The following is a 27,241-nucleotide window of genomic DNA, read 5'->3' as shown; positions in this document are numbered from 1 at the left end:
CATCACAAAATGCTTGATGTATGATGAAGCAATCTAAATCATAGTTTTCAAATACTGAAGCTTGAGGACATGGATATAGATATAATTGTTTGTTCTCTCCAACTCAGTGCAGAAATTGTGCAGATAATACATTCTTATTTCGTTCTTGTGCATATTTCATTCACAGTATGAGTTAATCCTGATTCTATCCTGCATTACCATGGTGATAACATTTAAAGTGTCTATAGATCTAATCTCGGAATGCGACATTTATGTAGAGTTGCTACTTTTCGAATTTGCTAAAGAAATTTCCAGTAGGTATACCAATTCTTAGTAATGATTACAAATTGTGGCCTATGTCATTGACCATTCAGATGCAGGAGTACCAAACAGCTACAAAAGTTTAGTTTTTACTTATAAATATTGTGGAACAAATCCGCATTTCAGTTTATGCTACGCGGTAGCTTATATGTATTGTATTTCTTGGTGAGAAAAATACCTCGAGAAGGCTGTTCCAGAATCGCAGCAGTACTCGGTGCCGCATATTTTTATGTGCGCTTTCCAGTTCTTTTCACCATGCTTCCTTGATTAGTGTTACTTTATACATGTATGATCACCCAAGGATCGTCTTGCATCATGGTGAGGGCAAGCGACCTAAGGGCAAATATACACTTTCTTCCTAGTTTCAGTGCTGCTTCTCTGCTTGAGGTTCCATGGTAAGTAGTGACCTTGCCACGAGTGTCTTCAGTGACAATGCAACTTCTTCTGCATCTGGGTCTACAAAACAACTGAAGTAAACAGCGTTGTATGTTTAAATCTGTGCAGATCCGTTATTTCACTAAACATGTCAGCTTTACAGATTCATACTTGTGTATGGCTAAGGGATAATGCTCATGTTGTTTAATGGAGATCTGCGATGAAACATGGCCTGATGGGGTGAATAAAATAACACTGCAACAGCTTTGGGATATTATCTCATTCTAATTTGCTAATAAAATTTGTGAGATGTGCTTTGAAAGGAAAAGGAAAGTGAGATTGCCCAAGCTGCATAGTCAAGGGGACTACTTATCAATGTCCTCTGGAAAAAACAAATAGCATGAATGCAGGCGCAAGCAAGAGTATTGCAAAATATAGTAAATATAAGCATGGCTGTTTGGGATGGAGTGAAGACAAATACAGGATTTGAAAGAGAGATATAAAGATATAAAGGAAAGTTGTCACGAGGTTGGACCTCATGGTAGAGCCCCAGATTCTAATTGGGTTGGGGCATTTGATAGGAATTTCGTAGGAGTTTAAGATGGCCAATCCTTTTCTGTTGCTTGAATGCTACTCCCATTTCATTTCTTGCCACTTGTGCATCCAATAGGAGAGAAGCAACTATTTTGCAGTAAAATGCTAATTCTTGGTGCATTTTCTTGCAGATTGAAAATCTCCATGCATTGTAAATACTGACAAGAGAGGATCAAGTTATTCTCACATCTTACTCTTGAGGGTATAAATTACCCTGTTAAACTCATCATCAATCCTTGTATATATTGTATGAGACAATGTAACTGTCACATGAAGGAATTGATGGGAGGTTGAGATTAAATTAAGCTTGCGGAACAGGCATGAGACGGTTGCATCTTTGCTGAAGGGATTGGAGAACAATTGTTTATCAAAGAAGGGGCAAATGTTGGCCACATTTTATAGCCAGTATCTTGCGCGTATCTTTGCTGATACAATTGTTCTTGTAAGCATCTGGTGCAATGTATTGTTTGTTGTTAATTATTAGTTTATTAGTTCATCTGATAGCTCAGCAGTCAACACCACAGGTGGCTGCATCTTGGTTTGTCTCGTTAAGAAAATTTCTTGTTTTTTTTGGTGTCTATTAAATGCTTCTTTGAGGAACATGTTGCTTCCTTTTTCGTTTTAGTAGAATGTCGTAATTGTTCCATTTGCAAATTTACAATACATTTTCCTTTTAATAGCTTTGTACAAGCTCAGAAAGAAAAAAATGCCCATGAATTATACATGCCCTTGAACTGTGACCACATCTTTTTGTTGACAAAGGAACATGTATGCCTTCCTAAATAACATATCATACTGCTGCTATGTTCAAGGACAATGCGAATTATCTCTGATCGGATAGTTTTGTGATTGGCACTTGGCAGGCCAGGTGATCCAGCAGCATGGTGAAGATCAAGATCTGGGATGAAGGGGCGTTCACCATAACGCCCATGACCGCACGTGTGAAGGTGTACAGCTAGTTGGTCTATCTTGATTTTTTTTTCTGAATTTTTTGATCGTGTGACATAGGTGTTCGACGGGCGGCCCAAGTGAAGGCACTGGTAGAAACGCTTGTCTCAGGTGATTCGTCCGCAGGTGTGGGTCTCGGGATCTCATTCTGTGCAAGTCTGTTTCGTTGTTCAGTGAGTGCCGGTAAAGGTTTAATTTGATTGTTCAGATCAGATCAGTTCAGATTATATGCATAATGCATCAATGCATGGCATCATTTAGCGTGTTTTTTGCAACCTTTTGAGCCTGGAATTTCCTAGCGGAAGGTTATCACTTGAGCACTTTTTGGATCATGGACTTGTGATTACTAGAGGAGTTGTGTAGAAGAACTAACTGGCTAGCCGTCTGGAAACCTGTTGGAAGAAACCTGTTTGTTATCAGAGTTCTCATGTAATTCCTTCCTTGGTTGCTAAACAAATTCCACTTGTGAATGCACATCCAGCAGAGGCTAATCTTAAAACATGAGACCGAGGATTTCAGCCGTAACGGCTTGAGCAAGTATTGAAATGGTGTTATTTCACATCAACATTGTTCAAATCTTAGAATGTTCGATGGTTGCATGCAAAGTAGACAAAGTAATCCAAACATTCTTTTGATAAAATATACCATCCTCCTCAAAATTTGAACTTCAAATAAGGGCCAATGCAAGTGAAAGCAAAACAATACATAACTCCTTGAAATACATGAAATGCAACAATTGACACAGCTATTTACATGCTCATGCAATATCCTATATTTCCTGCAAACAATGATAAAATTAAACCTAGGCCTTTCATGAACAAGGTATGGATTGAATGACATAAAAGATACACACTAGAACTCCTACTTCCATTCTAGTCATTACGTCCTGACAACACATTTAATTATCTACAAAACTAAAATAAATCTTCCTGCCAAAACTCTAGATTACCTGGATGATGCTCTCTAATCAACAATTGAAATTCACTATGTTGTTCAGGTCAGAATATGAACAAGAATATCTCAGTTAGGCTCACTTCCTATTCCAGAAAAATCACTAGCTATATCTCGTACGTGATCCCTACTTTGAGCAGTTGATCTTTCGGAATGGACAGCGCCTTCTCCCCCTCCGTCAAGTTCTTCCTCAAGAACGTGTAGACATAGTCTACCACTATCTTTTTCACAACGGACGATTTGGGTGCTGCTATGACATTAGCTTCCCCCATAAGGTAGACCACCCCTCGCTCCATCTCCGTGTCGATCAATTGCTTCTCCTTTTCAACCAAATCAGGGCTGATGTTCCCAGCATTGCCACACACCCAGGGATCGATCGCCTCCTCACTGTGCACGATGGGGCACGCCGATTCTTCGGAACACGACTGGGTATCTCCGGTGGACGAGTTGGTCTCAAATGCAGCCTCTTCTTGGATGAACATCTTTAACCTTTCCATGAGGAACCCTTTGAACAACCCTGACTCTTCTAGCATGTTACAGTACCCATACCTTGCCACACATCGGAACATCCGGTGCTCCCTCGGGCCGACCTGCCGGAAAAGGAACCGTTCCACAGGTGCCACGTGCGGGATAGGCAGGTGCTTAATTGACATGAACAAGAAGACTGAGTGCACTGAGGGTATCTTCTCCATTAGGCGCGGAAATACAGGGGGAATGCCTTGAACCAGGTCTGAGTATAGGAGGCCTACTCCGGGGATCCGCCGCACGTCATGCTTCTTGAGTAGTGCTGTCACCTCATCGGCTGGCACGATGTGCTCAAGCTCATACCAGTACTTTTTGACGTGGACATAGTGCCATGTCATCATTAGGGCCATCAGGACAAGCGAGAAGCAGAATGGTAGGTACCCACCTTGGACGAACTTCGTCAGTATCGAAGAGAGGTAAATCAGCTCTATGGAACCAAACACCATGTAGAAAAGAAAGACGAAGATAAACTTTTTCCTCCATACGAGTAACATCACAATCGTCGTCAAATGGGTAGTGATTGAGAACACGGTCACAACACAGATCCCTGGTCATTGCCAAAATTAAATAAGAAAAATCTAGTTTGTGTTCTGTCCTCAGTGACGAAATCAAAGTTTTCATCTTCTAGTTGCTTACCATATGCATTGCCAATTTCAGTGGTTGTTCTGAAGGTGATGGTGACTATGATGCTTGCTAGTCCCATCAAAAAGTTCACTTCAGGAATGTAAACCTGTCCCTCATAACTCTTTGAGGTATGGATCACTTGAACACTGGGGAAACAACCAAGGGATAATGCCTTGGAGAGGATGGCGAATGCGCCAGAGAGCATAGCTTGGCTTGCAATGATAGCCGAAAGAATGGCAATGACGAAGGTTGGCCAGAACATTGGTGCTGTAGAAGAAAAGATAGTTTATCTTACTCGTGCTATGTTTTGATTTCCAAAAGGTACAACTTTGCACACCTAATCCATTTATACCTGGGATAGATCTAAAGAAAGGGTCTGCGACATCCTCTGGGAATTTCCTCAGATACGCTACCTGCCCCATGTAACATAGTGCCACCGAGGGGAACAAGACGGTGTTGAAGCTGATCTGTAGGAAAAGAAATACAGTTAGTAATGTAAGAAATTTCTGTTCTATAAACTGGGAAAGTGCTTCCTTTAAAAAATGATGTAGAGTTGGGAGTATTAGAATGGTGAAGCAAGTAGTATGGATGTGAGTGTCACCATTACCTGAATGGCCTTGATATTGAAATGTCCTAGGTCTGCAAACATTCCTTCTGTGCCTATTGCATGAGACAGCCCATTGAGATTGCATGCTAAATTATCTTTGCAATTGCAGATTTGTTGAAAAGTTTACCTGTGACGCACAAGATAACACCCCCCAATGAAATCCATCCTTCTTTCCCATTCCTTCTAAAGTAATCTACTATGTGCATCGGATTAAAGGCTCGGAGAACACCGATCTCATGTACGACGAGGTTATACATTCCAATGCCAGCAATCAGAACAAACCACACAGTAATGATCGGAGCAAAGGAATACCCAACCTTGTCTGTACCATAACGCTGGACTGAGAAGAGCACGAACAAAATAGGTACTGAAATCCAGACTATCTGCGCTGTACCAAAAATGACAGCAGCAAATTTACATGTTGATCAAGGCATAACAACAGATAAATGACGGTAGAAACTCCTTTTTTCCACATACTTTCAGTTAAGCTTGGCACCTTCTCTTTGATCCCACTCACAGCAGACAGCACTAGAAGGACAGTCACGAACAAGAAAGCATTAGGATTTTGTTTACTGAATATAAACGTCTTGATGACTATTGCATTTACTGTTTCTATTACCAGAAATTGCCGGTGTCAAGGTTCCATCCCCCATCACCATGGATGTGCCAAGGATTGTGATGGTGAAGAGACCAATCTTGGCTGCATTGCTAGACTCAAGCTTCTTCTTCAGCCACTGTGCCCTCCTCAGCTGTGAGCTCGGCACTTCTATACCGTAATTCGACACCATAGCATCCTCTGCCTGCTGGTTTGGTATCAGCCTTACCTTGGCGTGCCGCGATATAAGTGAGTAGAGAGCAAATGTGCCACCTAGAACAGCAGTATGTTGTTGTTAAACGTTATAAGTACCCCAAGGAAGAGCAGGAATTCATGGTGTATCAGCTTACCATCTCCATTATCATCTGCATAAAGCACGATGAAGACGTACTTAACCATTGGTATCAGGATGAGGGTGTAGAGGATGAGGGAGAGGACACCAAGGAGGTCATCATGGTTCTTGATGCCATTTGGGAAGGTGCCAGATAATGTATAGAGTGGCGACGTCCCAACATCCCCATAGATGATGCCAACGCTCTGAAATGCAAGCTGCAACAACCGCGACCAGCTTCCCTGTGTAACCATAAGGTTTATTGCAGTCAAAACTTTCTGTCGGTGACAGTGCATTGTTGAGACATGTTAGCCAAGCTGCCTGGGAAGCAGACCTCAGAGGCATGGTACTTGGCACTGGAGACCTTCTCGGCATCGCCATAGAGCGAGTCCTGTCGCTTGAGCTGTTTGGTCGTCTCTACGCTTGGTCGGTCCTCAACTTCAAGCGACATTTGCACTTTCTTGATACATAAGACACCTTCAAATAATTAGGAGGACCTTCTGATGTATCAGAACTCTACCACGCGATCATAGATTTCTGCAGAAGTGATTCCAACCTCAATGCTTTAAATCCCAGAGAACTAAACATGTGGTTCAAACTAATGCTAGGCTAAACTTTTCTGAAATGGTTTCATAAAACAGCAGAGACTCTGTCTCTACACTTAAGTAGCCTTGTTACGTCAGGCATCACTTTTAACTACATAAAACACACTATTCAATGTACACGGCCAAGAACAATACTCTGAGCCACTCTGCAGTAAACGTAAGGAGGCTCGTCCGAACAGTACCAACAACTGCTGGATTGCATTATTTATTTTTACAAGAGCTAATTCCAGTCTCGTCCCCCATTCCCAAGAAACCTTTATCCATGTGGAATTGAAGAAAATGTTTCAGTATTAAAGTTGTGCATATTGCATAGGTACGAGTTTTTTTCTCTCGGTGTCCTAACAATTACTGAAGCTGAAAAACAAACCATGGTCAGAACTCAGAAACGCGCGCGGAGACCTGATAGGCTCATGACCCGAACCTGGAGCAGCAAATGCCGGGGAGGAGAGAGCACCAGCGGACCAACGGCGTCGACGGTCGCGGAGGAGGTTGGCGCGCAGGGGTAACGTTGGGAAGGACACCGTCCCGCATCGTCTCGTGTCCTTGGCTGCGGGCGCGATGGGGGCGGAGAGGAGAGAAGAGGAAAGCCGGATGCGGCCATTGGCGCCCGGTACTTATAGGTCCGGAGGCCCACGCCGTGGCGTCGAGGCCGCTTTCGCCGCGCGCCCGCGCGCCCGCGCGCGGAAGCTGGCGTCTCGCCGCGAATCATGGAGCAGCCGCGGCGGAAGCTAGCGGAAGCCCTGTCGCTGGGAACAAGGATGGAGCGGATTGTTTGGCGGCCACCTGCTCCCCTCGACCCAACACGTGTAGCCTAATCCCTGCTATTATGCACATGCTGATTTGGTAGGGCAAAGTATCTAATAGGCGCAGTCTCATGTATTAACATGTAATTTTGGGATAATTTAATAAATAATCTATACAAAGAGTTGTCTTTTTAATTTATCTCATATTAATTCTATTTTCTTACTTTGTGAATAAAAATAAAGAAATATTATGAGGTGCATAACAACCACAACTCGTACAATAGTGGAGTAGTCATCTCATAGCCCTAAAATCTAGCTTATAAGGCGGTTGTTTCGCGAAACAATGACATCTTTCTCTCTCCTCCATATCAGCAAAAATCCTATATGACACCGTATGAGATGACCTATGAGACTACTAAGGTATAGCAATGCACTTCTCTTAGGGAGCTTAAACGGGAGGAGGGAGGAGTGATTAGCAGCGAATTGAACTCTAACTAATGTTTGGCACATAATCTAGTTGCTCCCCCGCGTCGCTCCCGCGTGAGCCACACAGGCGGACGCAACCCTAGCCGCCGCCACCCCTTCATCCATCTCCAAACCACCGTGCTGCCGCCCGAGCCGGCCGTCGAAAGCCCGCGCGGCTCGCGAGGATGGTGGCAGCGGGGCAACCTTCGTCTCCTCCTTCATTCCCTGTCAGGCGCGGCAGCCATGGCTGTTCGAGGGAGCCGCCATGAAGCGGCATGCGGCGGTGCCGGCGAGGCCGGATCCGGGGCCCACGGCGCTGGATCTGTCATCAGGTGCGGTGGTGGTGGCCTCCCCCACACGAGCCGGCGTCCCCCTACCTAGCGTGGCAAGGGTCGCTGCCTAGGTGGCTGGGCCTCGTGCATGGCGGGTGTGTTGATGACTAGGAGCGGGATGTGGTGGCCACGAGATGCGCGGCAAGGAGCGAGATAGCAGCCGACGGTGGCTGCGCGGTGGCAGCCACCGGGCGCGACATGGCGGCCCAGCGAGGGCCGTGGTGACCGCGTGTCGGTGGCTGGGAGCGAGGCGGCGGCCCGATGAGAGGAGAGGTGCTGTGTGTCAGCGACCAACCGCGGGGCAAGGGGACCGTGCAGCACGAAGGAGGAGATAGTGCACTGCGAGAGGCAATGGGGTTACGTGGCGGTGGCGTCATGTTGCAAGCTGTGCGGCTGCAAGCTAACCCACGACATCAACAGGGAGAAATGCTGAGGGTGCAGGCGGCAGCTAAAGAGGCTTGCATGCCAGCTCGAGATGTGTCGAGCCACTATGGGTGGTGACGACCGTGCGCGACAACAGCCACGTGCGCGCTGATGATGCAGTGAGGCATCGTGGTGGCGTAGCCGAGGGGGTCTACAGGCACGGGGTAGCACCACCCTGGGAGGGCTTCCATGGCTATGGTCCTGGGAATGCCGGGCTGGGGACGTGCAGTGGTAGGGATGGAATGCTCTGGGCGAAAGCCTTTGCTGGCAATCTTGCTAGTGGCGATGGCGACGGCGCAAGGGCGTCGTTCTCCCCATTGGGGCGTCATCTTCGAGCTCCATCCCTGCTGCACGGGGTTCTATGGGTGAAAACCCTATCCAAATTCTGGATGAACGATGGCAGCGCCACCAACGTCGTCCCCTCCTTGGAGGTGCCGTCTCTAGAGACCCAACCCGGCTTGTGGCATTGCTGGTGACGACGACCAAGGGTGGCCGCAGCCGGTGGCGACGCAAGGCGGCATGGTGCAGGATGATGAGCTTGATGGGGGTTGCTGAGCTCACATGGAGGCGATCGTAGTTCTGGTGGCGGTCAGGGGTTATCGCATTGTTGTCGGGTTGGTTGCTTGCAGCGGACCGCGGTGGCTGGCGTTGCTTGGCAACTGTCAGTGGGGCGTGAGACTACATCAGAGGACGGCGCTTGCAGCAAACGGCACCGTGGGATGACTAGGCTTGCAGCAGACTACGGCGGGTGGCTCAGCATTGCTAGGCTACTCGGGTGTGGTACATCATCAGAAGACGGCGCAAGCAACTTCTTCAGCTACTGCCTCGGTATCAAAGGCTATGTGTTGACGTTTAGTAGCATCAATTAGTGAAGATTTGCTACGTGAATCCTCGGATGGATTAGCTCGCAAGACATAGGAGATTTATACTGGTTCAAGCGATTCGCCCTACGTCCAGTTCATGGCACGAGTTCTTTGTTCCTGTTCTCGAGGGCTCAAGTTTGTAGTAGGGAGTTACAAACAGTGCATATGTGCGTATGTGTTCTACTGGGGATCGAATCCTCTCTCTCATCCCCCCACCCCTCCCATGTCCTTATATACCCAACCTATGAGAAGGGTTACACTGCAGGTCGTCGAAGGAAGCTAATCAAGTCGGGCGCTCTCCTCCTGGTTGGCGATCGTGGGGCCCATCTGGCAGTCGTGGTCTTTTTCTGTTGGATATCCATCGGGATCTTTGTCAGAGCCCGGTCTTCCGATTGCCTTGGTTGCTGAACCCGGCCCCTACACATTTCTGAGGATAGCGCCTATCCCCGGTCAATTCACCTAACAGCGTCATGATGGAGAACTGGGCGTGATATGGCATGGCATCCTAGCGTCGTTCCCGACTGGGAGCCTTTGTCTTAGGGCAGTTGTCTTGTCCTTTGGAGCACGGACGACAGTGCGCCCGACTGGTCCGCCTGTGTTTTTCCTGCCCTGGCCCATGCGGGTTCGGCTGCAGTTGTCACATCAGGGCAGACCTAGCTATATGATAGATCTGGCCCATCATTACACCTAGACCCTTGCCTAGATCCTTGGGCTGGTTTGAGGGCCTGTCTTCCTTGCTTCCTGGGCTGCGACCTCGAGCGTCGTCAGTCAGTCGGGCAATGATGGCATGGCCCCTCGTGCGGCCCAATCAGCTTCACCTCTTGATCCTTTCTTAATCTTAGGCTTACCGATGGCTTAGGATATCCCTAATCCGGATATTTGTCACTATGCGCGGGGGTGGAGCAACAACGCGAAGTCGGCCTGCGACGGCAGTTTGGTTGTTCGATGGGAACCTTGGGTAGTAGGGCAGCATTGCCCTCCATTATGATGGCAACAATAGAGACGAATCCGTGACATGGAGTATTGTGGCGGACATGGTGAGGCACCCGTGCACGATGTTTTCTTCGACGTAACGAGAGCGAGGTGGAGTTCAATGACGAGCGTGGCAAAGCCCCACGCGCGCTTGTGTTAGCAGGGTGGCGACTGCGAGCCAGCCTGCAAGGGGTGCGGATCTGGTGGTATCACTCTATCAGATGGAGTGTGGTGTTGTAGCGGCACTACGGTGAAGGGGCCGTCATGGCGGTGGCCTTCTTGGTGCAGTGTGGTCTGTTTTCTCTTGGGTCCCTGTCGACACGGGGTCACACCGGAAGGTTTCGGTGACTACATGAGAGTGAGATTGTTGGTGGGCGCTGCGATAAGGCGTTCGGGACGGCTGCTGTTTTCGAGTGAAGTTGTGCGGCCCCGTTGAGGTCCCAATCCAACCAGTCGGCTTTGGCAGTTTTGTGTTAAGTGCTACCCGCGTTGATGTCCCAATCCAACCGGACGAGTATAGGTTGTTTTTTCCCTTTCTTTTTATTTTCCTGCCTATGACCTCCCATGGTCATAGTCTTGTGTTTTTCTACTGTATTGTATAGAAACTCGCACTGTCTTGTGTGTTAAAAAAAATACTTAATCTAGTTTAGAAACGAAGGAATAGTACTCGGTATGTTTCAATTATAAATATGTAGATTGTTTAGGTTCTTAAAACTGTTTTTATTTAGTACCCGTGTGTTTTATGAGAATTATTCAAATGGAGCAAATGTTTATACACTCGAAATAAAAATTTGTATATATGAAACGCACAAAAAAGCTCGCGGAACAAAAACTTACACACCCAGCATACTTGACAAGAATTATTCAAAAAAAACAGAAGATAGAATAAAACTTTGCATACGAGGATAGAACAAAACTTTATACATGAGAATCTAAAATGTTTGTACTAGGAATAAGTAAACATGCAAAACAAAAAGTACACCTAGTCTCGTTGACACCAATTATTGAACTGAAATAATATACCTATGAAACAAATTTAAATAGATGGAACAAACATCTGTACACATGGAGCAAAGGCTTAATTATAAATTATAAAAAACTTAAATAAACTTGTGGAATAAAATTTTGTCCATATTGAACAAACATTAATATTGGCTTGTTGATGAACTGCTGGCTATGGGTTGCATTGCATGTTAATGGGCTTATAGGGTGCCAGAAGATTACCCTCGGCACTCGGCAGTACCGATGCATGCTGCAACAGAGGAAAATCCAGCTTCAGTGCTAAGTATTTTACTAAAAATATGTATACCCGTGCTAAGTGTTTGAAGTCAGCTGAGCCGAGTCCATCCCAGGAAAGCTTACCAACAAATCGAAATGTAATGGCTGCCGCCGTCTATACGATGCAGCTAGCTCAACGGTAACAAGTTTTACTTTGCCAAACCGGCTGTGGCAAGAAAAGAAAAGAAAAGAAAAGAAAAGAGAGGGATAAAATTAGAGAAGCAAACATCCCGGCGGAAGAACCGTTCCATTCTCTGGGTGACGTCGTCATCGCCAGGTACGTTACTATGGCATCGTCTCAACTCAAGGCTTGCAGTTCGCTGCCGAGCGTTGCTCCAAATCCCCCGTCGACGCGGGCGCCGCCCTCGTCGAGACAGCAGAGCAAGAATCCTGAGCTTCTCTTGCGGTCGCAGAGCACTCCTCTGATTCCTGGGTACGTATCTCGCGCCCCCGAAAACCAGAGTGCAAATCCGCGCATTTGTTTCCTCGCTCCATGCGCCAGGTCGCACGGCAGCCGGTCGTGCCCGGGAAATGTTCAACGCTATGCCCGAGAGAGATAGAGCGGGAGGAGCGTCGACGGAGGCACGCCCGCGCGTGGGCTTGTCCTCGGCCACTGTAAAAGGTACAGTATGTTCCTTGCTGTTGCTGAGATTCCTTGTTGGGCAGTGGTATCGAACTGCTTTGCTAGCTGCTGTTGTGGCATCGCCCGGTGGTTAAATTTGTCCACCGGTGGGTGCCACGCCGCGCGTTTGCGCGCGCACGTGTTCTTCTGCTGAGCGTGCATTGACGCTTCCTTAGATTATACTGCTGCTTGGTGATCTTGTTGGTCGTTTGTGCCGGAGCAAAGTGAATAAGGAGAAAATCATGAATGCTGTAGCATCGGAGTTTCAGCTGAGAGCTTAGGCTGGCAATTAGAAACCGGAGGAGCGCTATTGTTTAGGATGAAAGCTACCAGTTCCTGCCTTCCTGATCACTGCACCCATAGCGTGTGCACTCCCCACCCCGCCGCCACCACCACCATCTGAACATGGCAGGTAATCTTTTGAATTACTGAAGAAGCAGTAATGAAATAATTTATTATCCCATGTTTACCAGCTATTGCTAACATTGAGATAACAGTAAAACCCAGCCAAAACCTTACACAATATACTGGGTTCACCGTTGTCCCTTTATATTTCTTGGACCTTATGGCACCATAAATCGGAAACAGACTGATTCAACTAGTTATCAGTAAAAAAAAAAAGGAGTTTCTCTGGTGTCATGACACTCTGATCTCATTATTTCCGTTAGATGATCATGTATTACGATTTGCGAACAACACAGAACAGTAAACAACGATAAGTAGAACTGTGGAAAGTAATGGTTGCTGACATAGTAACACCTGAAAAGATAATGGATTAATGGTTGTTTAACACCTGGAAAGATGATAGAATTTTAACTGCAATTCGGCAATTCCTTCATGTACATGCTGTATGGTTTAACATTGTTGAATAAACTTTCTTCTGCATCTGCATCATTGGCTTCAGTGTCTCACGTGACAAGGAAAACTACAAAAGGGTTATACAATCTTTGGACTTATTGATGTCGGCATCATTAACAGTAGAATAGACGGTAAAAAAAGTAGCTACATCGGTCTGATTCCCCTTAATACATACTCCCTCTGTTCCAAATTACTATTCGTTTTAGCTTTTCTAGGTACATAGCATTTGCTACGTATCTAGACATAATATATATCTAGGTGTATAGCAAAAAGTTATGTATCTAGAAAAACCAAAACAAATAGTAATTTGAGACGGAGGGAGTATAAAAAAGCGCTTGAGCTTTGCCTCTGTTTGGGGACATCTTGAAAAACACGCATAACACCTCACAAGTCGAAACATTTATACTTCCAATATCACCCTTACACATGACATATCCTGATAACACCACACTGCACACAGAACTGAAAGAAGCATTTGAGCTAAAAGAAAAGCCCACTCACACATCCCTGTTTATTAGAAACTAATAAAGCATGTCTTCCTTTCATATCAATATTATGTGCAAAGAAACACTCGGTCAGGCGCACCTTATACTCCAATAAAATCCCTATATCTCATACGTGATCCCAACTTTGAGCAGCTGATCTTTCGGAATGGACAATGCCTTGTGCCCCGCAGGCAAGTTCTTCCTCAAGAATGAATAGACATAGTTCACAACTATCTTCTTCATGATTGATGACTTGGGCTGAGCAGACACATTTGCCTCTCCCATAAGGTACACAACCCCTCGCTCCACCTCTCTGTCAATCAACTGCTTCTCCTCCTCAACTGTCTGATCCACATGGAAAGTTATCCTCCTCGAGTGGCTGCTCACCCGTGATTCGACCACCTCCTCACTGTGCACGACAGAGTGCGTGGACCGCCTTGGCCTCGTCTGCACTTCAGAAACTGCAGTGTTGGAGCTGGTCTCATCGTTCTCACCTTCGTGCTGTGTGAGTGCACTTTCCTCCTGGATGAACATCTTCAGCCTATCCACAAGAAAACCCACAAACTCCTTGGGCTCCTCCAGCCTGTCACTGTACCCATAACGTGCCACGCATCGGAACATCCGCTGTTCCCTTGGGCCCACCTGCCGGAAGAGGAACCTCTCCGGAGGAACCACGTGTGGGATTGGCAGGTGCTTGATTGACATGAACACGAAGATGGAGTGAACAGATGGTATCTTCTTGATCAGCCGAGGGAACACTGGGGGTATACCCTGGATGAGCTCAGTGTACAGGAGTCCCACTCCTGGGATCCGCCGCACATCATTCTTCTCGAGGAGGGCTTTCATTTCATTAGTAGGCACAATGTGCTCGAGCTCATGCCAGTATCTCTTGACATGGACATAGTGCCATGTCGCCATAAGGCTCATCAGGACCAGCGAGAAACAGAATGGAAGGTATCCACCATCGATGAACTTTGACAGTATGGAGGAGAGGTAGACTACTTCTGTCAAACTAAATACGACGTAGAACAGAAGGATGAAGATGACGTGTTTCTTCCACACAAGGAGCATCACAATGGTTGTAAGATGGGTGGTGATCAAGAATGTGGTCACCACACAGATGCCTGCACATTACCAAAACCAGACCGGATTAATGTCTTCAGTGTTTTATTAAACTCAATTGTCCCATCCTTTCCTAGCAGTTTTCTTACCATAAGCATGGCCGATGCTGGTGGTAGTTCTGAAAGCAATTGTGACTATGATACTAGCCAATCCCATCATGAAGTTCACCTCCGGAATGTACACTTGCCCCTCGTACTTTTTTGAGGTGTGAATCACTCGGACCCTAGGGAAGCAGCCAAGAGAGATTGCCTTGGAGAGGATGGAAAATGCGCCAGAGAGCATTGCTTGGCTTGCAATGATCGCTGCGAGAATGGCAACAACGAAGGTTGGCCAGAACAATGATCCTAAAGTAGTACAGAGAGTTGATATTAATTACGCTATGTTTGTGAAGCAAGTCATTTCCAAGAAGTGCAACAGCGGCCTTAGTTGTTTATACCTGGGATGGATCTATAGAAGGTATCCGCAACATTCTCTGGGAATTTCCTGAGGTAAGCCGCTTGCCCGATGTAACATAGTGCTACAGACGGGAACAGGACACAGTTGAAGCTGATCTGCAAGAGAAAATCAGAAACCAGTATAAGATGCTTCTTGTCTTTAGGACCGTGGGATAAATTCCTAAATTTGAGATATGTGCATTTTTGCCATTACCTGAACGGCCCTGATGTTGAAATGTCCCAGGTCAGCATACATGCCCTCAGTACCTGTTGCAGATGACAGTGAATTCAGATTACAGCCCTATATGCCAAGGAATCACTTCCAGTTGCAATTTTTTTTTTGTCAGGAAATATGGTTACCTGTGACGCACAGGACTACCCCACCAAGTGAAATCCACCCATCCTTCCCGTTTCTTTTGAAGTAATGTACTATGTACATCGGATTGAAGGCCCGTAGGACGCCGATGTCATTAACAATGAGATTGTACATTCCAATACCAGCAATCAGAAGGAACCAGATAGAGATAATAGGAGCGAAGCAGTAACCAACTTTGTCGGTCCCGAAACGCTGGACTGAGAAGAGCATGAACAGAATTGCAACAGAGATCCATACTACTTGTGCTGCATGAAAATGACAATGGAAAAGTTAGATATGAGTATATGACTGCCTAGAGGCTAGAGTAACGATTGATCAGTAATCATGCCAGTTGTTTTCACATACTCTGAGTCAAGCTTGGCGCCTTTTGTTTGATTCCACTCACTGCAGAGAGCACTGCAGAGCATCCATGAACTTCGAATTAGTATTCTGCGGGCTGGTTACGTTATGATCAAGTTCTTACTCTTCATCTTCTGTTACCATTACATACCTGATATAGCTGGTGTCAAGGTCCCATCGCCCATCACCATGGATGTGCCGAGGATTGTGAGGGTGAATAGTGCAATCTTGGCAGCCTTGCTAGACTCAAGCATCTGCTTCAGCCACTGTGCCCTCTTCAGCTGTGAGCTTGGTGCTTCTATGCTGTAATTTGATACGATCGTGTCCTCTGCCTGCTGGTCCGGGGTCATTCTGACCTTTGCGTACCGCGATATTAGTGAATAAAGTGCAAACGTGCCACCTGTAAGAGCAGACTGTTAATAAGTACCAACTAAACAGCAGTCGTACATCAAGTATTTCAATTAACCATGCCAAAATTTCAGAGGTACAATGAGCTTACCATCTCCATTGTCGTCTGCATACAACACGATGAAAACATACTTGAGCATCGGTAGGAGGATGAGGCTGTAAATGATGAGAGACAAGACGCCCAGCAGATCATCATTGTTCCTGATGCCATCAGGGAAGGTGCTGGAATAGACATACAGCGGTGACGTCCCGATGTCACCGTAGATGATACCAATGCTCTGGAAAGCAAGATGCAGAGTCCGGGCCCAGCTCCCCTGTGTCATCCATAAGCAAAAACTACCATCAGACTGTTCCATGGCAGATAAGAGTATCGCTGCGATAAGATGATCACCAGGGGCATACCGCAGAGCCGTGGTACGTTGTTCCAGAGACCTTCTCCGCGTCTCCGAAGAGTGAATCATGGCGTTTGAGACTGAGACGGTTGGTCGTCTCTGTGCTCGCTGGGTTCTCCACCTCGAGCGACATTTCGGATCCCTTTTTACTGCCGTATGTGCACCTTGAAACAGTGAGGCCTTAAGATGTTGGAGTCTAGGGATTTCAATTGATGATGTTGTGAAAAAACAAGCATATCTTTTCCTTTATATTTGCAGGAACAGATTTGATCAACCGATATCGAAACTCTATAGCATCATGGATTTACAGTGCTGACTCCTAATAAACCAGTAGCATATTTAATTACTGGATCCATCAAAGAGGTATTCCATTACCATAGCTAGAGTGTTTTTTTTCCCAAACTGAAACTGATATGTGGATCCATGCATCAGTAGGCTCCAGGTATCAGTGACTGTAGTTAGTTTGTTATGAACAAAGGTTCGTGTTCCTATTTACTCCCTGACTACAAAGGCCAAGACGACAACTGTATCAATTGTTCAAGGCTTCAAGAATGTCCCTGACCAGTAACTGACAATGTTTTTTTCCGCGAGTTTCACATATTTATGTGGTTTTCTCTCCTTATGGTAGAGACTAGAGAGGCAGATTGCTAGGGAAAACGGTGAGCACGATTGCTCATTTGTGCTGGCACGACAGAGACAAACTACGAACAAGAGCTGAAGAAGGCGATCGATTACCTGGCTAGTGGACAGAGGATGCTAGATGAAGCGAAGATCCCTGCAGCACCGACAAGCTAGGTTCAGCCTTGGCTGGCAGCTGAGTGCTGTTTATTCCAAGCTGATGAAGAGGGACAAAGGAGAGTGAGCGACAGAGGCCGGGGAAGGGGAAGCTGTCCTGTGAAGCCCTGCCATGGCGGGAGAGAGAGTTGCCCTCTTTAAATAGCTTGAGCGGCCTGCAAAGACCTAAAGCAAGAGGAAGAGGAAGCACAGCTGGGCAGCGGAGACTTTGTGCACTTCTTCATATTTTTGTAGAAAACAGTAAAGAAGCGTGAATAATGCAGCCACCTTATTATTGGGCGTACTGGCAGTATGCAGAACATGCCTGTATGGAGATCAGAGATCCAGAAGTCTCTCCAAGTTTTCGGGTGCCAAAAACATGCTATTCATGCAAATCAAATTTTCCTGTGCCTGTCGCCATTGGGTAAATTTATCTATGCAGTGAGTATGTTTTGTCATGGTTCTGAATGATATATGAGTGTGTTTGGATAAGCAGGACTACTTAATTCAATCCGGACCCCTGAAATCCAAACAGCCATATGATTCAAAAGAAAAATCAATGGTTACCGGCTGAGTTTACATTATATTCTGTGGAGAGAAACCAGGATAATTGCATTAGAATATAGCACCGTATTTTTATGGATTGTTAATTTCAGGATTCGTGTCTAATGGATGAACACCGATCACCACGGCCTTCATTCACCAGACAGGTGCCTGGTTCACCTTCTATATTTACTTACATCTGTCTCCATGAGAAAGACCTGCTGATTCAACCAGCAGAGTCTTAATACCTATCTTGACGTCCCGAAAGGTTAAACATAGCTTACACTGCATGTGTTTATATCATGCACATTCCAGTTTCTTTGCAGATAGAAATTGTTCACACTCCATCAAATGGTTATTGCGGGTTACTAATCAAAACTGTGTTCTCAACATGAACTGGTGGCATAATGGGGTGCGCATCTGAGGCAGGCAGCTAAAGGTTTGGGAGCTTTTAGCCTCAATTATCAATTTCCTAGTCGAGCTAGGGAAGAATATATTCCTACCCTGTCGCCACGTGTTTTTTACTCCGTTGATCTCTCGTCAGAAGGTTCAGTTTTCGCTTATATGCTTGCGGATATCGAATTCAAATTGCGTTGCTTGTGCATTTGTGGTAAATTTCAGCATTGATTTTCGACTGTCAGGATCTGAAAGTGAGATGCTGTTACTATGAGAAATACACATTGTCCAGTTAACTTCAAAAGTCACTCAGTTAAATAACTTAGTGAGATCACTAAGAAAGGAAAAAATGATGCACTCACACGTCATACACACTTATCACCTTGCTACATGGGAATTCTTTTAAGCCAAGCAGTCCTTGAAGCTTACCACAGACCTCCCTATACTGATTTCATCATACTGTACATGTGCACTGTTTCGCAGGAGAACCTGATAATTTAAAGCTTGCGCGAATCCGTGGAACGGATTGTACTGGCCTGATGTACGGACCTAGTGCAAGTCTTACTAGTAGTTGCATTTTAATAATCTTCCTTTGGAAATAATAGGTGCTACCGAGAGTTGACCTTGAAACTTCAGTTTGAGGCTCTGACCTTGAAAGCTTTGAATTATTCCTTGTTTTGGCAAACAGAAAGAACAGCTCAATGATTGGTGCTATTTTAATCAGAGCCCACAAAAGGAAATCATGCCTGTCTTTATCCTCGTTGTTGTTAATCTAAGTCAGATAGAATAATTGGGGTTTTTTAAGTTTTCAAAAGGAAAATTGTTCTTTTTTTTTTCTCTCCGCGGCATAACCGAGGATGGCGAGAGAATTATTTGAATATTATCATCAGGGTATTTTCATCCTTCATGATTTGCAATCATGTGCCTATTTTTCAGTTTAATCCCATGATTTGCAATCATGTGCCTATTTTTCTGTTTAACTTGCTTTCAGTTTCTAAGGTTGGTTTGGTCGCAATATATAGTTAACACATGCCAAATGCTATCATCATTGATTTTCTGTGTCAAGTGTATAGACTCTTCCTAGTTCTTCCCCAAAACGCAGGTAAAGTTGGCATGAGAAATTTTGTACTATATCCATTACACCCCGACACGACTCAGATCTGCGGAAGGTCTAAAACCAGCGGCCCAGTGTTCTGGAACGCAACTGAAGAAGGACGGAGAAGGATCCTTCCTCTCGTGATGAAGATGGTTGGCCGTGCTCGGAAACCGTTCGAGGATATACCCAAGAAAGAGGGAGGAGACAGGAGAGGTAACGAGGGAGCGAGAGGTCAAAGCATTATTCGGCTCCCAGTTTATAAAAAGTGGTGCTTATATTTAACACTATGCATGGTACATGGTTCACAGTGGAGAGAAGGATATCCATACATTGTTTATAGCAGCATCACAAGCTTAAACATTCACTCCAAAATCAAATCCATCAAGAACACTACTGCCTTCCTAGGGAGTGCAATATGTGCTTAACAAAGAAAACCAAACACAAACCTGTAATGTCCCACGCCAAAACATCTGGAGAAACCACTGGTAGCTGTAGTTCCTTCAGGGTTCTTGCTTAGATTTCATATACCATTCCCACCTTGAGAATCTGCTGCCTTGGGATCGCAAAAGCCTTCTCCCCTTGCCTGAAGTTCTTCCTCAGGAATGAGTACATGTAGTTGACAACAACCTTCTTGACAAATGAAGAATTAGGCCCAGCCTTTATTTCGGTCTCTCCCAGGATATAGACCACTCCTTTCTGCAGCTCCCTCTGAATAAACTGTTTTTCTTCTGCGATTTTGCGGGATTGCTCTTCGCTGATCCTTCCAGATGAGTGTGCTGAGTAGCTGCTTATGCGAGGTTGGGTGAGACCTGTTGTTTCATTTGCCGTCAGTGCCTCTTCAATGTACACCGTGGAGCTACCCGCTTTGTGAGGTCTTGTGTTGCTATCTGCAATGGAGGTTGTTTGGGTCTCAGTTTCTTGAACTTGAATGTCTGTGATAAGGTGTCCCTCTTCAATATATGACTGGAGGCCTTCAATGAGGGAAGCAGCAAATTCCTTAGTGTCTTCTAGTTTATCGTTGTATCCGTAGCGTGCCACGCACCGGAACATCCTGGAAGTTTTTGACTCAACATTTCTGAAGAGGAAGCGCTCCGAGGCTTCCACATGAGGGATTGGAAGGTGTTTGATAGAAACAAACATAAGTACTGAATGCACGAAGGGGATTTTCTCAATGAGGTGGGGAAATATGGGCGAGATTCCCTGGACTAGTTCTGTATAGAGGAAGCCTACTCCGGAAATTCTTTTCACATCGTGTTTCTGAATCAATTGTCTCATGGCTTCATTTGTAACTATGTGCTCGAGTTCATACCAGTATTTCTTAACATGCACATAGTGCCACACGGCCATCATTACCACCAAAAGTGTTGCAATGACAATTGGCAGGTACCCTCCCTCTGTGAATTTGTACATAACTGCAGAAAGATAGACGAACTCTACGAAACCGTACACCAGGCAGAATGGTATAATCAGCCAAATGCTCACCCTCCATATGAGAAGCATCACGATTACCAGCAGAATAGTTGTTATAATCATCACAGTAGTGACACAAATTCCTGCACAGGGCGAACTCCAGATCAGGTTTTCTCATGAAGTTAACTATGAGGTACGAAGATATGATCTGTCTGGTGATTAGCAGTTAACAGAGTATTGTGTTACTTCTGTGGTGATTATGCATTTCTAGTTAGTTTGAAAACCATATGTATAATTTGCATAAACATATACTTGTGGTGTGTTATTACTTGAATGTAAAAGGAAATAAAAATTAAGAAATCATGGAAGGTATATCACTAAATGTGGAACCTTTTCTGTTTGTATTTAAACAGCTTCAGTTCTCCATGCTCTGCCATCCCTAGGCCCTAGCTAATAACCACATTTGCTTTTTTTTTCCTAAAATAGCTTCTGAGACTTATTAAATTTCAGACAGATACATTCGTGATGCTAGAACCTATTAGTCATGTTACCTTTACTAGTGTATACATTAGGTTAGACTCGTCTTACCATACGCATGGCCAATATCAGTAGTTGTCCGAAATGCAAGCGTTATTATCACACAAAGCAACCCAAGGGCAAAGTTCACTTCTGGGATGTACACTTGCCCCTCGTACAATTTTGAGGTGTGTAGCACTTTAACCCTGGGAAAACAGCCCAATGTTTGTGACTGTTGAATTATCGAAAATGAACCAGATATCATAGCCTGGCTTGCAATGATTGCAGCAGCAACAGCAATTACGAAGGTTGGCCAGAATAATGGTCCTGCAATCAACGTATAATTGTGCTTGATTCAACAAAGTTCACAAATTAAGAAGCATCATATCCATCATCCTGAATAGCTTACCTGGAATAGATCTGTAGAAAGTATCAAGAACATGCTCTGGGTGTTTACGTAGGAACGCAGCTTGCCCAATATAAGCTAGAGACACCGCCGGGAATAGAGCGAAGCTGAAGCTAATCTGAAAATAGGATGAATTGGTTGGTGTTTATCTTGTAAAGGAAACCTTAACCTCATGACCTGCTTATCCATTTCTGATATCTCAAAAGGACAATATATGTACCTGAACTGCCCTTACGTTGAAATGGCCAAGGTCAGCAAACATGGCTTCAGTACCTGTTTTGTGCCAAATATATTTTGTGTTTAGAATTTGCGTTCTAAGTAATTGATTGAGATATTCTTCTGTGCATTGTAAAATCACCTGTAAAGCATAGGAGGATGCCTCCAAGGGAGATCCAAGCATCCTTTCCATTCCTTTTGAAGTAGTCTACAATATATTTTGGATAAAAGGCTCTCAGAACGCCCACATCGTATTTGATTAAATTGTAGAACCCAATACCACCGATGCACAGGAACCAGAGCAGAATAATGGGTGCAAAAGAGTAGCCAACTTTGTCTGTCCCGAAACGCTGAACAGAGAACAGCACAACTAGAATGACTACGGAGATCAGTACTATTTGACCTGCTCAAGAAGAGTAGAAATATAGATTAGGGAATGTTTGTTATTGTATAACCATGTTTCCCACCACATTGTTCACCCTATGAGATGGACATAAATAGCTCTTGCTTGTTTCAATGACCATATGAGTTATGAGCAATTTCGGTAGGCAACCTTCAGAGCAGAAGTATATTCTGAATCTGGGATCAGTAAGATACTATTTACTTTGTTGTGCATAATTATTTAATTATTTTAGAGAATTGGGTATGAGCATTGTGTTTAGTTTCTTGTACCAAACAATGCAGAATGAGTGTGGAAGGCGTTGGGTGGTCGGCAACTGAGGTGCAGCCACGGGTGGAAAAGGGCTTAACAGCCTCCAGTTGCAGTGATTGAGATCCTATGGAGAGATGTGGAGTATGCAAAATATGTGAAATTGTGGTTCACACAAATTGAGAAAGACTTCCAAGTTGGTTGCACAAACAAAGGACAGGAGAGTGACAGATGCATCTGTTCATCCTGCACCCACCAACATCGAGTTCTGCATGAAACCATTCTTCTATCCCTAAGCATTTAGGTAGTTGCTTTTCAAGTTAATATGCGCTAGGATTATTTCAAATATTTGCAAGCTGTATGTTGTTACTCTGTTTCATTGTTTTTTTTTTTTGAGGGGTCAACGGGGGGGAGCGCCCCACCTGTTTCATTGTTTATAAGTAATGTAAAATAGTTCTTACCTTGTTTCAGTTGAGGTGCTTTCTGTTGGAGACCACTAACTGCAGAGAGCACTGAAACAAATCCACAACCCATGTCATGCCACTATCACAAGTACAGTTTGATAAGGAATATTTCACTAACGTCCACAAACCACAGGTATCATGTCACTGTTCAAGTCTTGTTTGCTAAGAAAAAAATTCGCTACTACAATAAGTCTTTATGATAGCAGCAGATTGACTATTGTTTCACTATCATGCACGATTAAAACTTTATGACTACTTTCCTACCATTTTGTAATTGCATTTATATTACCACTATTACGTGGATGCACTGATAAATAGAAGGGACAGAGTGAAAGCTATTAGCATAGCTAGAAGTAACAGTACTCGAATTCCTGTAAATTACCAGATATTGCTGGGGTTAAAGCACCATCACTGATAACCATTGAGGTGCCCAGTATGGTAAGGAGGAAAATTGCAACCTTAGCCACCTTACTACTTTCCAGATTTTTCTTCATCCACTGAGCCCTCCTCATAGGTGCTGATACTATATCCAGACCATAGCTTGAGACCATTGCATCTTCAGCTTGCTGATTTGGAATCAAACTCACTTTGGCGTAGCGCGATATCAATGAATAAAGTGCAAACGTGCCACCTACAAAAAAAATTCTTGTAAAAGGTGAAGTGAAGTAACAACTGTATTTTAATTATTATCCACTCACAAGATCATTTCTACTAGGCAGTGGTTTCCTAATTCCTAGTGAAGCCAACTGCTATGTGTACTGTATGTTTGATTGGGTCTTTCATGAAAATCATTTTCTTCTACACAACAATTAGTTCCGACAGGACGTTATACTTCTTATCTGCTAACAGATTTTACCAAGTATGCCTCGTGTCATTCAGTTGGTTTCCATCTCATAATATTATAAATCAAGGAAAAAGCAAGTTTAATGAGAAAGTCATTTATTTAGCAATATACTTTGGTTGTGTTGTAAACTTGTAGTAGAGAAGTTCCTTGAGTCTAGATAATTTTTAAACGAAAACTTACCATCCCCTTTATCATTTGCATACAGCACAACGAAGACGTACTTAATCATAGTTAGAAGAATAATGCTGTAAAGAATAAGTGACAGGACTCCATAGAGATCATCAATATTGCTGATGCCACTTGAAAAGGTGCTTGCATACACATAGAGTGGTGATGTCCCGATGTCACCATATATGACTCCAATGCACTGGAATGCTAAACGCAGTGTTCGAATCCAATTGTCCTGTTTCACATTGTGCATGGTATGTGTAAAACATCATGTTAATTGTGAAGTCCAAACATGGTGATCTGTTGGATAGAATTATTGTGTTTCCTTCACAATCAAACGATTTATCTCTTTTTAGCACAGGAAGTACAATGAAAGGATTTCTCTTCTTAGCATACTTGATAACTGTATCTCATCGATTGTGTTCTTTCTTCTCTTGTTCCAAAAAATAAGCTATTCACTAAAGACATAAACACCATCCTCCTACTCACTAAAGGTATAAACACCAGAGACCAAAGTATGGTTAGACTTCAGAGAAGCAGACCTGAGAGCCATGATGCTGTGCGCTGGATACTTTTTCTGCATCACCATAGAGCGAGTCATGACGCTGGAGAATTCCAACAACTCTTTTTGTGCCTCTAGCAGGATCCTGTTGATCAGTTTCAAGAGCCATTTGTGAAGCTCAGAACGTGTGCTTGTTTCTCATTAACCGTTAACCTTATGATGCTTTTATAGACTTCGAGGGAGAGACCTGTGGGGGGTGGGGGGTGTTTATTACATATGTGTATGACTTTTTTTTTTGAACGAACAGGTATGAGATTGTGCCTATTTTATTGATAGAGAAGAATAGTACAGCCGGCTAGCCGGAAAGAATTAAAAGAGTTATTCTCGCTGTACAAAAGATGCTAGATCTTTGGCTCCTGCTAGGGCCCAAGTTGCCGCCTCGCTTTTGATTTTGGCCATCAGTCCCGACGCCGATGTTTCTCGCAGTCTAAAAACTCTCGCGTTTCGCTCGTTCCAGACCTCCCAAATTACCAATATTGTTAAGGTCCTAATCGCTTTAGAGGGATATGGTCGCTCGAAGAGATATTGGCCCACCACTGCAGCATGTCTTCACTGGGCCTCCAAAATTGAGGGTGTAGAGTAAGTTGCGCCGTCCAGGACGCTATGAGGCTCCATAATCTCCTTGTATATCGGCATCCTATCAGAAGGTGGAGAGCCGTCTCAGGAGCATTCCGGCATAAAGGGCACGAAAGATTGTGTGCCTATCCTCGACGTTGCAGCCTGTCCGATGTCCACACTCGGTTTTGAGTTACCAGCCATGCAAAGAATTTGCATGGCACATCCAAGGTGTTGCACCTTGTAGGCCGATGCCGCCGTGTACTCCCCGGTTGCCGTGAGTTTCCATCTAATCTGATCTTCCTAGTTCGATTTCGGTTGTAGCTGAATGTCGTGGAGCATTTCCTAGAGTGTGAAGTACTCATGGTGGTGTGTTAGTGTGAGCCCTTCTGCCCTCCTTATGTCTCGTATCCAAGTGTTTCTGTGTAGCGCCGCTGCCACTATTCTGTTTTTCGGTCAGCACATCTTGAAGAGATTTGGTGCTATGTCCTTGGGTCTGCAACCCTGTAGCCATCCTGAGTGTCAGAAGCTCATCTTTTTACCGTTGCCGATTGTTATTGTTGTGCAAGCCGCGAAGAGAAGACGGTCAGTGTCGTTGCATGGCATTTCGGTACCTATCCATGCTTTTTCCAGCGATACGCATTCATGCCATAGCCACCGTAGTCTCAGGGCTCTAGCGAACCTTTCCAAGTTCAGAATTCCCATACCACCATGTTCTTTGGGCAGGCTGACTTTGCATTTGCCTCCTGTGAGCATCGAGTTGCCGAAAGGAATTTTTTCCTTATTTTGTCAAGCTCCTCAAGTATTTCTTTGGTCACTTTGAGTATTGTTAGCAGGTAGACTGCTGCGAAGATAGCACGGATTTTGTCAGGCAGACCCAGCCAGCCTGTGTTAGGTGTCTCCCATACTAGCCTGTTACCTTGGAGGTTGCCTTTTCCACTAGAGGCTGAAACTCCATTTTGAGTAATCTCCTCACCGTGAGCGGTAGCCCTAGGTATTTGATGGGGAAGTTGGTGTGTATCACCGAAAAGTCGGACAGTGTGTCCTCTAGGTCTATGCCACCGTAGCTGATTGGCATCACACTTTTTTTAGGATGAGTGCCATATTGTTGATGTCTCGCGATCTGGTTTGGCAAAGATCACCGCGCCGTCTGCATACATGGATATCCTGAAGCGTGCCACTCTTCCCCCTAACTTTTGCAGCAGCTTTAGGTTTGTGGCTTGGGAGAGTAGCCGGTGTAGGGGCTTAAAGGCGAGAATGAAGAGTAGCGGGAATAGAGGATCCTCCTGTCGTAGTCCACGTCCGTGCTGGATTGGGTCGGTTGGAATTCTGTTGATCAGTATTCTGGATGTGGAGGTGGTTAGAGTTATGGCAATCCAGTTTCTCCATCGTTGTGGGAAACCTCTATGTTGCATCAATGAGAGCAGGTAATCCTAACACACTGAGTCGAAAGCTTTGGAAATGTCAAGCTTCATTAGAAGCGATTGTGTCCCATTTCGATGGAATCATTGCGTGATATTTTCTAACATAAAGGAAGTTGTCGTGAATGCTTCTCCCTTTTATGAAGGCGCTTTGACATGGGGAGATGAGCTCATGCATTTTTGGCGCTAGACGTAAGGCGAGTATTTTGCTGATGATTTTCGCAAAGGCTTGGATGAGACTGACTGGCCTAAAGTCCGTGATTGAGTCTGCCCATATTTTTTGGGAAGTAGGACAATGTTTGCCTTGTTGACAAGGTTCAGGTTTGCACAGTGCCCCGTATGGAAGTAGCTAATTGCCACGATTAGGTCCTGTTTGATGATGCTCCAGCATGCTTTGAAAAAGCAGCAAGTGTAGCCATCTGGACCTAGCCCCTTGTCGTATGGATGTTGTTTGATTGCATTTAGGATTTCCTGCTCCAAGAATGGGTCATCAAGGGAGGTGAGGTTCACCGTGGGGAGGCTGAGGGTGTCCCAGTCGAAATCACGGGTTCTTGCAGATGGATCTGCCATAATGGTTGAGAAGTGATCCTAAATGACTTGTTGTTTGTCTTGGTGTGATATAGCCCAGCCCGTGCTTTTTTGGAGTCGTTGAAT

General features: G+C 44.8%; 3 protein-coding genes across 4 annotated transcripts; all 3 read right to left on the bottom strand.

Annotated features, from left to right (window-relative positions):
* Positions 1-3,063: 3,063 nt before the first annotated feature.
* On the bottom strand, positions 3,064-7,231 carry LOC101766707 (potassium transporter 19). The gene is made up of 10 exons (XM_004975426.3): positions 6,877-7,231; positions 6,185-6,387; positions 5,870-6,092; positions 5,544-5,792; positions 5,402-5,452; positions 5,052-5,312; positions 4,925-4,977; positions 4,670-4,784; positions 4,330-4,584; positions 3,064-4,240 (listed from the first exon to the last, which is right to left on the bottom strand). Exons 2-10 carry the CDS (start codon positions 6,299-6,301, stop codon positions 3,276-3,278), a joined length of 2,289 nt encoding a protein of 762 aa, XP_004975483.1. The 5' UTR covers positions 6,302-6,387; positions 6,877-7,231; the 3' UTR covers positions 3,064-3,275.
* A 6,143-nt stretch (positions 7,232-13,374) lies between these two features.
* On the bottom strand, positions 13,375-17,491 carry LOC101766299 (potassium transporter 1). 2 transcript variants are annotated; one of them, XM_004975425.3, is made up of 10 exons: positions 17,303-17,491; positions 16,578-16,731; positions 16,267-16,489; positions 15,919-16,167; positions 15,774-15,824; positions 15,413-15,673; positions 15,267-15,319; positions 15,055-15,169; positions 14,708-14,962; positions 13,375-14,620 (listed from the first exon to the last, which is right to left on the bottom strand). In XM_004975425.3, exons 2-10 carry the CDS (start codon positions 16,698-16,700, stop codon positions 13,617-13,619), a joined length of 2,334 nt encoding a protein of 777 aa, XP_004975482.1. In that variant the 5' UTR covers positions 16,701-16,731; positions 17,303-17,491; the 3' UTR covers positions 13,375-13,616. The 2 variants fall into 2 exon arrangements, with proteins under 2 accessions (XP_004975482.1, XP_022683914.1); XM_022828179.1 differs by having other exon boundaries at positions 16,578-16,716.
* Positions 17,492-19,649: 2,158 nt separating this feature from the next.
* Positions 19,650-24,730, bottom strand: LOC101765885 (potassium transporter 1). Its single transcript, XM_022828670.1, has 9 exons — positions 24,592-24,730; positions 24,062-24,284; positions 23,420-23,668; positions 23,035-23,085; positions 22,067-22,327; positions 21,929-21,981; positions 21,712-21,826; positions 21,375-21,629; positions 19,650-20,929 (listed from the first exon to the last, which is right to left on the bottom strand). Exons 1-9 carry the CDS (start codon positions 24,718-24,720, stop codon positions 19,890-19,892), a joined length of 2,376 nt encoding a protein of 791 aa, XP_022684405.1. The 5' UTR covers positions 24,721-24,730; the 3' UTR covers positions 19,650-19,889.
* Positions 24,731-27,241: the final 2,511 nt, after the last annotated feature.

This window comes from Setaria italica, chromosome VII, assembly GCF_000263155.2.
Source record: "Setaria italica strain Yugu1 chromosome VII, Setaria_italica_v2.0, whole genome shotgun sequence".
Lineage (NCBI taxonomy): Eukaryota > Viridiplantae > Streptophyta > Magnoliopsida > Poales > Poaceae > Setaria > Setaria italica.
Note: the sequence above shows the minus strand (reverse complement) of the source record. Positions and strands in the feature narration are given on the sequence as shown.

Coding starts and splice junctions, on each gene's coding strand:
- LOC101765885 (XM_022828670.1), bottom strand. CDS start 24,720: ATGGCTCTTGAAACTGATCAACAGGATCCTGCTAGAGGCACAAAAAGA. Junction 21,982..22,066: donor CATCCTCCTATGCTTTACAG/GTGATTTTACAA, acceptor GGCACAAAACAG/GTACTGAAGCCATGTTTGCT. Junction 21,827..21,928: donor TCAACGTAAGGGCAGTTCAG/GTACATATATTG, acceptor TCCTATTTTCAG/ATTAGCTTCAGCTTCGCTCT.
- LOC101766299 (XM_004975425.3), bottom strand. CDS start 16,700: ATGTCGCTCGAGGTGGAGAACCCAGCGAGCACAGAGACGACCAACCGT. Junction 16,490..16,577: donor CAACGTACCACGGCTCTGCG/GTATGCCCCTGG, acceptor TGGATGACACAG/GGGAGCTGGGCCCGGACTCT. Junction 15,170..15,266: donor TCAACATCAGGGCCGTTCAG/GTAATGGCAAAA, acceptor TTTCTCTTGCAG/ATCAGCTTCAACTGTGTCCT.
- LOC101766707 (XM_004975426.3), bottom strand. CDS start 6,301: ATGTCGCTTGAAGTTGAGGACCGACCAAGCGTAGAGACGACCAAACAG. Junction 5,453..5,543: donor CTTGACACCGGCAATTTCTG/GTAATAGAAACA, acceptor CTGTCCTTCTAG/TGCTGTCTGCTGTGAGTGGG. Junction 4,785..4,924: donor TCAATATCAAGGCCATTCAG/GTAATGGTGACA, acceptor CTTTTCCTACAG/ATCAGCTTCAACACCGTCTT.